Source organism: Chroicocephalus ridibundus, chromosome 1, assembly GCF_963924245.1.
Source record: "Chroicocephalus ridibundus chromosome 1, bChrRid1.1, whole genome shotgun sequence".
NCBI classification, from domain to species: Eukaryota; Metazoa; Chordata; class Aves; order Charadriiformes; family Laridae; genus Chroicocephalus; species Chroicocephalus ridibundus.
Window position 1 is genome coordinate 161,461,671 of NC_086284.1, and position 10,456 is coordinate 161,472,126.

The 10,456-nt window shown below is 42.2% G+C and overlaps 1 protein-coding gene across 4 annotated transcripts in view; it reads left to right on the forward strand.

Moving 5' to 3' along the window:
• The window catches only part of ABTB3 (ankyrin repeat and BTB domain containing 3), a 180,754-nt gene extending 170,510 nt beyond the window's left edge, over positions 1-10,244 (forward strand). For 3 of the 4 annotated variants that reach the window (XM_063321392.1, XM_063321424.1, XM_063321413.1), the window contains 4 exons: positions 954-1,035; positions 2,047-2,115; positions 5,227-5,340; positions 9,172-10,244. In XM_063321392.1, the coding sequence (XP_063177462.1) occupies positions 954-1,035; positions 2,047-2,115; positions 5,227-5,340; positions 9,172-9,381 (475 nt within the window). In that variant the 3' untranslated portion in view covers positions 9,382-10,244. The remainder of the gene's footprint in view (positions 1-953; positions 1,036-2,046; positions 2,116-5,226; positions 5,341-9,171) is intronic. The other variant, XM_063321403.1, reaches the window with a different exon arrangement.
• Positions 10,245-10,456: the final 212 nt, after the last annotated feature.

The window sequence follows — 10,456 nt, forward strand, 5'->3', positions numbered from 1 at the left end:
TATCTGACCCTGCCTTCGACCCAGAAATGGGTGTTTTGGTTTAGGGCATATTGGTAGAGATACAAAGACATTCCAAACTCCAGCTTTAAACCTACTAAATTGTGTTCATCGTTGAGTTTGACACTAGTAAAAAAGCAAATCGATCGTTAGCCATATTTTAATTAACAAGATGCAGTTGTGATATGGAAAGGTTACCATCCAGAAAATGCTGGTCTTGATAGATAAGCCAAGCTTTGCACTGCCGCTAGAAGGTCAGATGAATTATCAAAGAGAGGAAGTACAAGGGCAGATGTTTCTGACAGTGCATTTCCCATTTTTGCCTTATAATCAAATGGGAATATCTAGTTTTGAGAAATAGATTGCTACATATGTATATGTTTCACATAAATCTGCAAGTATTAACTGAAAATGTGGGTTTTTTTCCTGGAATCTGTGTCTGAATTTCAGGTTTTGATAATCACAGGACAACAACCTATCCGGTTTTCTCTCATGCCTGTTCTTACACAATTGTATTTAACCTGTAAAGAAACATTGAAAGTCTTAGTGTAGCTGTTTTAATATTTTGTTCCAAAACACATTTTTAAAGCAGCATTACGGACATAGGCCAAAATGTCTCTCCTTGGAGTGCAGTTTTAAAATGTTGCAAGTCTTCCTAAAAAAAAGATTATTTCTTGTTCTCTAATATGCATCGTTACAGTATCTGAATTTCTCATATGCATTTTTTTCTACTGTTGTATTATATGTATTTTTCAAAAATTTCAAATTGAAATCTCTTAAAAGGGAGGCTTCTTCCTTTTGGTTTGAACTTTATTTTATGTCAGTGTCTAAATATTGATGCTTTTCGGTGACAAATCCATTCATTTCAGTGACTGTTTTTGCAAAGTCCTTCCCCTTTGCCATACTTTTCCAGAGATAATTGGGCTTGTATTTCAATCTTGCTCCCTTTTATTTAGGTTTAAAGCATTGCTGTCTAGCAAGCCCTCATCTGATAGTACTTGTATTGAGATCAACTATGTGAAGTACCCCATCTTTCAGGTAAAGTCAGTTCTCATGTTGAATTTGAATGGAACATGTGATAGGAACATCATACATGCCCCGTCCAATTTAGTACGTATGTATTTGGTAAACACATAGCTCAGAGTAGTGGTGTCACGAGCACAGGCTTCACCTCCGTTCATACACTAAGCTGCAGGGTGCTGTTGATTGCAAATGTTGTGCCCGACCAGATACAATAGCATGCATTTCACTTAGATGGGCTGTGCAGACAAAGCAGCATGTCAAGGTAAAGCACTTGATCCTTTTTTCTTTTGTTGGCTCTTCCTGTATTCAACGGACAGGCTTGGAAGAGACACAGTTCATTCCCTTCCTTAGCAGTATCGTTCAATCAATTTTTTGCCATGAAAATACAGAGCTTGTTTTCTGTATCTGTGGCGTATACATGTATATGCTTCCCTTTATTTGAGTCAGCGCTCCGACAGTTCCATGTATCGACTGTTACGGCTGCAGATAATTCCCAGCTGCCTACAATAACTTAAGGCTTGCTGGAAGCTCACTGCAGAGGGATCTTAGCTGGCTCGTATTACAGTGCAAAGCCTCCCCCACTCTTTCTCATCATCCATGCATGCCCACACGCAGCTGGGTGAAGGTGGGGGTGCCATTGCCTGGGAAGGAATAAGGGAGTAACCATTATTATGTGTGCTGTATTCTCCCGAATCAATAAGGTACTGAACATACTGGGAAATACATTGACAATTCAGAATGAATTAATCAGCTTCCTGCAAAGGCTTTGGAGCTCACCAGAAAAGTCCAGACGATGTGGCTGGTGAGGGTTGAGACGTTAGACTACCTGTGAGAAGGAAACATTGAACTGTGCAGAGAGGGAGAGTAACCAAATATATCTTGAAATCAGGAGGTTTGGGCCAGTTTTATCTACAAATCCTTGGTGGTGTTGGAGAGCCTCGGGTATTGCCTGCAATCTTTAAATCACCCCCTATTTCCTGATGTCTCGGATTGCTTTTTATAAACGCTCCCTTTGTTTTATTACAGCTGGTTATGCAGTATCTTTATTATGGAGGTGCAGAGTCACTCTTGATTAAAAATAATGAAATTATGGAGGTAAGAGACATTTATCTTAATTGCAGTGGGAGCAATGCTAAGTGATCTGTGTTCCGTTCACCCAAGGGCATGTGGCCATTGGGCAAGATGTGAGCGCTGCCGTAAGAGCCAGCAGTGCCTCACCCGGCGTGCCCAGGCTGTCCGCAGTCCGGCGGGAGACATTCGGGCTCCTTCTCTGCCGGTCGCCCGTGAGGGTAACTTTAGCCAATATGAAGTCGACTGTCAGAGACGAAAGAGTAGAAAAATTAAGATCATCAAGCAAAAAAGTATCTGAAATATCTAGTTAGATGTTTTGCGAAGCTCTCTCAAGGAAATGCTAAGCTGGTGTTGCCAAAATCCAGAAGCAACTCCCAGCAGCATAGTAGATCATCCTCTCTCTCTATCAGCCTGAGAGGTGAAGTTCTCTGCTCCAGCTGGACCAGTCAGCTTCTGTCTGCCACACTCAAATAAACTTTTGGTTTATTAGCTCAGGCTTAGATGTCCAGACCTACCTCAGCAATGTAAAAACATCTAATTTGGTTCCTCACTCATGAAAATTCTTGGGCATGTACCATGGGAGAAATCCCACTGGAGTCACATTTCAGTTCAATTTCAAGCATGTGACTGTCAATTTTTGTGAATAAAACCTCAAGGTGCTCCCTGAGATATAGAGGCTTCTTTGCCCCTTTCTCACTTCATGTAAGACATCCAATGCTGTTGTGCCCATTTGCAAAAGGCAAACCAAGCCAACTGGAGCTGACTGAGCCTTCAGCGTAGCCACACATCCACAACCTGTATGGATGTTGAGTCATCCTCTTCCCAGTACCGTGTGCTGTCATTACCAGCTATGATCAGCCTAATGACTCCAACTATAGAGAACTAAGAGATATTTGAGCAAATCCTTGGTAGTCACTCAGGGAGTTTTCCTGTTGACAATCACCAAGTTATGGCAGCCAAAAAGAATACAGGACAGTAAATACTAAAATCAGAGCTCCTTAAACAGCTGGTAATCATCAGCGTGCAGATTATAGTCTGCCACCATGATGTTTTTATTGTTACCTACATTAGTTAATCTGTCCCTATGACGCTTCTGTTTGGGGCATCCATGCAAGGCTTGAGTTTTACCAAAGTACTGCTAACCAGAAACCGAGAGCAATTCTTTTTTGGACTACGAGTGGCCAGGGTGAATCTTAATTCTGGTGGGTACAGGGACATCTGTACCAACCCTGCTGGTAGCCAGAGCATGGAACTAGTCCAGACTGAAATTATCCCTCTCCAACGCAGGCGGTGGGTTTTTAACTAAGCATACCCACATTGACTTTCTGAGCTTTATAGGAAAAGATCGCTGATTCTCTGTTTCACTCGTAGTTTTAAAAGAATCTCCTGAATTTCTAGCCCTTTCTGAAATGAGGAATCTCAGACTAGTCAGTGCAACAGCTTTATAGAGATGCGTATGTTATCACCTAGGCTGTTAAAAAGCCTGTGCTGCAGTTCAGCTGGCTGCTTGCTCTACTTTTGTGACATCTCAAAACTTCTGTGACTCAAGAATGTATGACTGATTGATTGATCTGTTGATAACAGATCTGGCCACGGTTCCTCACAGTTTAAAGTAATTACAAACCAGCACGTGACTGCTTGAGCCACAGAGGCAGCTGGAAGAGGATTTGGCTTTATCTTTCAAAACTGCATTTAGCAACTTGCCTTATTACAAATATGATAACAAGAAGCACCAGAAATACTCTACAGAAATCTTTGTGGCAATTCATAATTGGGGCCAGCTGGCTGCTATCACATCAGCACTGCAGATTTCCAGCACTTGGATTTATTTATGGGATTAAAGCAGAGCCTGAGCAGACTGCACAGGAGAAGTCAGAATAATGTCATGGAAGTTTCAGGGTTTTGTTCCCCAACATTCCTACCGAGTGGCATGAGAGCCCTTTTGGGATTCACAGGATAGCTTTTTGTCATGCAGCCCTAGATGATAAGGGCTGTATAAATGAACAGCTTGGCCTAAGAGACCTGGCTAGGTTAGAGCAAGGTGTCAAGCAATGAAGAACCCCAGCCTGCTTCCTAAGGCAAAGCAAAGAGCCAGAGGCAATGACCTACCATGGAAAGACAGAAAATGAAATTCCTTTTCCCTGCTGTAAAAAAATGGAAAGAGGGCAACAGGAGAAATCTTAGCACTACTGAAATCAGTTGGAGAACTCAGAATTTAAGCCATTTTCACCCCACAGGCTTCAAGTCATGCCCACAGAGTGCAGTGGCATGCAGACATCCCAAGGCAGTGGTGGTCCAGGTAGCATATCCATGGAGTGGATACATCACCAAAGAGGGAGGTCACCTTGAGTCCTGATGGCAGGAGAGCCATGGTAGCACAGGATACAGGCACATGGCACTAACATGAATGTTAACTAGGCAGTGCCTCGCACCAAGCTGGTTCCCATGTTTGCATCATGTCCTGCTGTGTACGCACTCCTTGGGGTCACGTGGAGCTGGGCAGTGTTTCAGTGCCTGTGGCCTAGACATGATCTGACCGCTGCTCATGAGCTAGAACAAGGAGCATATGGAGATCTGACTCCATTTCCTTGAGCCTGCTGAGGTGACAGATTTGACATTGATTCCCTCTCTAGGGAAGAGAAGAGACTGCCCAGCGTGGTTATCATCATCTGGTTTAATTCCTCTATACTTTTCATCCTGGCACTTCTGCTGACATCCCCACATCCAGACCAGGTGCTCTGTTTCACCCAGAGCTTGGGGAACAGTTGAACCCGAATGTTTTTCTCCTGGAATGCAATTGCAGATCCCTCCTTGTAGAGTCACGTTTGCAAAGTGACCAAAGACTCTCTAAGCTGCCGTTTCCTTTTTCCCTCTCCCCTGGCCCCAAAGTCAGGACGTGGACCTGAACAGCCTGTGGTGGGCTTTCCAAATACAGCTTCCCACAGTGTCATCTAGAGGGGACTGCAAAGGGTTGAAGCAACCAAGCAACCTTCTCATTCTGACTGTTTGTCAGTACTTTCATGAAACTGAAGCAGGGGTAGGGAGAAGAACAGAATGAAAGAGTAAAGAAGCAAGCTCTGATTCTGTATCACTCAGCAGTTGTGACTATTTTTTTCCATGCTTTTTTTTTTTTAGCTTCTGTCGGCTGCTAAATTTTTCCAGCTTGAAGCTTTGCAACGACACTGTGAGATCATTTGCGCAAAAAGCATTAACACAGAAAACTGCGTGGATATTTATAATCATGCCAAGGTAAAAATAACCACATATGCTTTTATGTTATGTGTCTGTTGTCATACTCGTAGGTCAGTTTTATGATGAGTAGTGGTAGTTTTGTTATTTATTTAAGATTTGTCATTTACTGGGACTGAGTGGCAAATAGCTACCTAGTATAGTGACAGTCCTAAATCATGTAGTCTAAGAGCATCTGTGGCAACTTCTCACCCCCTTCTCTATGTGCTTCAAACTCAATTTGAGTGTATCACTGTGGGGCAGACCTGTCCCTTATCATGGCAACCCAAACTGCCGAGTTATTCAACAAGAATCACCTAACTGAATAGGACACCTGTCTTTCACCTTCCAAGCTGCATTTTCCCATTACAATTTCCTGTTTCCTCCTGCCTGAAGCCCGCTGGGGTGATGTACTCAGTGCTGGTGACAGCTTGTCAATATATAAAAATGCCACATTGTCAAAGTGCAATGTCTCTGAGCCGTGCAAGGATGGTAATGAGAATTTTATGTCTTGGAGAGGAGAGATTCATAGCTTCTTATTGGAATCAAATAATTTACTTAGCTTGTGAGGGGGCCTAAGTCATTAGGCATAAAAGCATGGCATTTTTTGACCTAGAAAACCTATTTTTGCTCATTGATGGAGGTGGTTGCCACATTGATTAGTTTCAGTTTTTCTCCTCCTCTTGTGTGCTTAATAGTTAGACTTTCAGTTGGAAGATGGAAATGATATACAAATAGTTGCATTGAAATATTTTTAAAGCATTCCTTAGATTATTTTTTTCTTTAACTTACATGGTCTTATATGAAAGATAAAACGGTGCAGCGTGACACAGAGGTTTGATTGAACAGAGTAATCCTGCAGATTGCTCCAAACCCCTGCAGGTCTGACCTCCCTTCCCATTATCGGGTATTTCCTACAGAGAGTAGTAATGTTAGGTCTTGATGCACAGATAATGCGCAATCAGCGCAGTTTGAAACGGCTTAAGTTCCACCTATAAAATGAATAAGAAATTAGGTGTATCTTTAGGTCTGTTTATTGTAATAGGAGAAAAAATCAGCAGTGTTGGAATCTTTTCAAAAATATTTGATTTATCTTCTAGCTCATGTGGGAACTTCTCAATTTTTATTACTGTTACTAAAAGTAAAATGAATAATTTTGTTTTAAAATTACATGTTTTCTTTGAATTGTGAAATGTGGTTGTTATTTACATCCTGATTGAAGAAGGTTCTTACACGGAGCTTTAGACCTGTCTGAGGAACTTGTACACTGCTGATGCTGGGACTGGACAAACCCTGTAGCTAAATCTGGCTCCTTCTTTGCCTGTAAGGGCCCCAGTCTGCAAGTTTTTTGTGCCTGCAGTGGAGTCAGTGGAAACGGTGTACTTGAGAGGCTTTTACAGCCAGGGTCATGGTGGCACTGGCATGGGCAGTGCATCGCAGAGATAGCCAAGCATCACGCTGGAGCTCTGCTGGAGCTAATTTAGCCTGCTTCCAATAAATTACCAGGGCTAAGTTTCATTACTGCTATAGCCAGAAGGTTCCCAGGACCTCAGCTAGCACATTTAAAGGTATTTCAGATACCTCTCTATTACGCTGTCTGCAGAGCAGAGAAGACGCTCCATCTATTTGCACCTGGTCTGTGTGGTGTGCAGGTGATTAATCTGAGCACAGATCGTTCTGCCCAGAGTGCTCCCATCACACAGCCACTTCATTTGGTTTTTTATGTGAATACGAGATAATGGTATGTGGCGAAAGAGGCCAGATGGTCCTGGTGAGCCAGGGGAGCTCACAGGCACGTCGAGCGCAGCTTGCCAGGCAACCATCTACCTTTCCATGTTGCTCTCTGAAGCATGGAAGAAACTCGTTGTTAGACTGCAGTGAGGATGGGAATAAGATGATCAGGCACTGAAGCCAGGAAACACCGCATCAGCCAGGAGCAGGTTTGGAGTAATTTGCTCCTGTTGTAGGTACCTTTTCTCATCCTTGCCACTTTGCAAGCTCAGCTGCACCTGCAGGAACTCAGGCGATGCTGAGACTTGCTTTTCCAGATGGGGATGTGTGAGCAGGTTGGCCCACAGACACATGGAGCACAGTCTTTGTCATCATGATTGAGAGAAAGATACTTTGTGGAATCATAGCATGAAGTGAGAACAGATTTGGAAGTCTATTTGTGGTGGCGGCATAGGTTGTGTTCAGCAGGATGGTGAGCTGTGTAAAAGGAGCTGTAGGAAAAAAGAGATTGAAACTCCGGGCTAAATAGGTGACGTATTGGTAGGAAGGTGAGAAAATACGGATTTGGTCACATTTGCAATTAAAAAAATTAATTGAGAGTATTAAAATCATCTGTGGCATCCCTACAGGCTTTCCATTCTTTCAATTGCAACATCTACAAAGGCAGACGGTGGATTAGTATCACTTTCAGGGTTTCATTTTTCAAAGTCTTTGTCACTGTTTTTTTACCTCCAGAGAGAAGTGAAGTAACTGGGCAAATTGGATTTATAATGATGATTGATTAGTTACCTCTGGATACCAGTTGTGTTTTACATGAATGCCCCCAAACTCCCAGCAAAATCAATTGGATTTTCAAATACCTGCCTAAAACACTCAGCACTTGCGCAGATTGCAGTCTTGGGCCTCAGAACAAACTAAAAAAGAAAAGAAAAATACATTATGTCCTCAACGTCATGAATGTATTGAAATAACAGATAGGGATGAATGGTGCTTAAGAGAAGAATACAGATTCACAGTTACGCTGTCACATCCACGTGCAAAATAATGCATTAATAATTTGATGAAAACTTACATGGTTTTCATCAACTTGATCTCAAGTTGAAATAATTCATTGTCCTTGGGAAGACAGATCCGACTTAGGCCTAATCTGTTTTGGGGCTTTTTAATTCTTTATTTTTAGCTTTTTTTTTTTTTTTTTTTTTTTTTTAGCGATTTCCATTCTTGGTTCTGATTGTGATATTAAGGTGGTGGTGGGCAACGCTGCTGTGTAGCTGTTGCAGTCTGGACCCAAAGCTATGCAATGCCGCAGCAGTTCTGGCCCTTTGGGTTGCACCTCGCAGCCAAAGGTTCCCGCTTTACTCCGAGCTCGGACCCAGCAGGAGCTTACTTGGGCTGGAGGATGGGCTGAGCATCTCTACACTTGCATTGGCTTGTAATTACACTTACAGTGGAATATCATGGCTATACGTGTCGTGTGACTACAGGATCTAGCCAGCGGGTGATGGCCAGTATGGGTCACCCATCAAATAACCAGTATGAGTTATTTAAGGTTTGCGCATAGATTTTTGCTCCCAGCCTTAAGGTTTCCTTGCACATTGCAGTATCCCTGCCTGTTACCCATACATGGTTCAGCAGAAGGGGGATACTGACAGCCTCAAACCACATGCTCTGCAAACCTCCATTTCTCCTCCAAAGATTCCTTGAAGCATGAAACTTCTCATGACAGGCCCTGTGTTCCGTCCTTCCTAAAAGATGGCGTTAATTAAACTTGGTCTGTAGTAAGTTGTCCCAAACCTATAGTTTTAGGGTGTAACTCCTAGCATGAAATCATGGGTCTAGTGAACTCTGTGGTAAAACTTCCACTAATTTCCAAGGGAGCAAAGCTTCAGCCCCGAAGTTTGTTTCCTTAACAGCCGTGGCCTTATAACATGCAATTGTGACCAGAATCATCAGTGTAAAATACTGATTAACTCCTTCCCCTCCCACATATATCTGTAAGGGTGACTGTGCCTGTCTGAAAGTCTTAGTTTGTGTATTTGTTTGTGTGCAATTCTTACGCACTGTATTTGTTGAGCAGGTTTTATCAGAATAGTTATCTTTCTCTAATTTCACTTTTTGTAGTTTCTCGGAGTCACAGAACTATCTGCCTATTGTGAAGGCTACTTTCTAAAAAATATGATGGTCCTCATTGAAAACGAAGCTTTCAAACAGCTGTTGTATGACAAGAATGGAGAAACGTCTGGTCAAAATGTACTACAAGACTTACAGAGGACGTTGGCCACAAGGATTCAGTCAATTCATTTGTCTTCTTCAAAGGGCTCCATTGTATAAAGCTGAGGAAGACGGTAACCCTCTAATAAAGACCCTGCAAGTTAAGTCTGCTGTTGCAGTTGCTTAAACCCATTGCAGTTGCTTAAACAACTACAAAAAAAAAAAAATTAAAAAATTCTACTTTGCATCCAAATAGTTCTGTGTTGGCCAAAGGTGCCGCGATGGGGCTGCTGCCCCGTTTGGATGAGGGAATACAGAAGACAATGCTCCTCCGTGTTTTTGAGCAAACAGGGTACAAGAGTATCCAGTGAATCGCTGTTGTACTCAAATTTTGAACACCCGTGTGTGGTCGTGGAGCTCGATGTCAACAAAAGCCAGAACTCACATCAGTGAACAGGAGAAGTCCCTGCCTGAGCGGTCGTGCCAGGAAACACCCGAATTGACCAATTAATCATTTAAGGCGGATTTGTTCCAGTGTAACACATTTAAGAACTATATCTATCCTGGAGTCCATTATCTCGTGCATTTAAGAAATGTAAGAACTGTTATTGCTGTCAAGCAAAGATCAACTGTATTAGAGAGTGGGTAAGACTGTTACAGCTGAGGAAATATACTGGCAGATTTTTAGGGGTGGGAACTTTTTAAATTGTTCATAAAAAAGTAATGGGGTGGCCTTGTAGTTTAAAAACTATTTCTTAAGCTTAAAATTTCATTTTTGACAGAGCTGTGTTTGAGAATCTATGTAACATGTTTTGTTTTTTTAAATGGTAAAAAATGTACATTGTGCAAACATACATATGATGAAGTTTTGCTTGTATTCTTTCCTAGGATGGTATAATCTTGCCTAACAGGCTATGGTTACACCAAAGAGGTACATTACCCAGACTATCTCTAATACAGTAGTTGGGGGGGGGGGGGGGGCGGGCAGGAGAACTGCATGCTACTCGTGATTTGGGGTTAAAAAACAATGACAAACTCAACATGCGTTGCATGGTAACTGTACCTGTGAAATGTTACATTCGTGCTTCGTTTCGCCAAGACAAATGCAATGTTACTTCTTGTCAAACTTCATTTGTGAAATTAGCATTTTTTTTTTATTTGGTGCAATTGGTTGTGATATGATACCCCCGGAGAC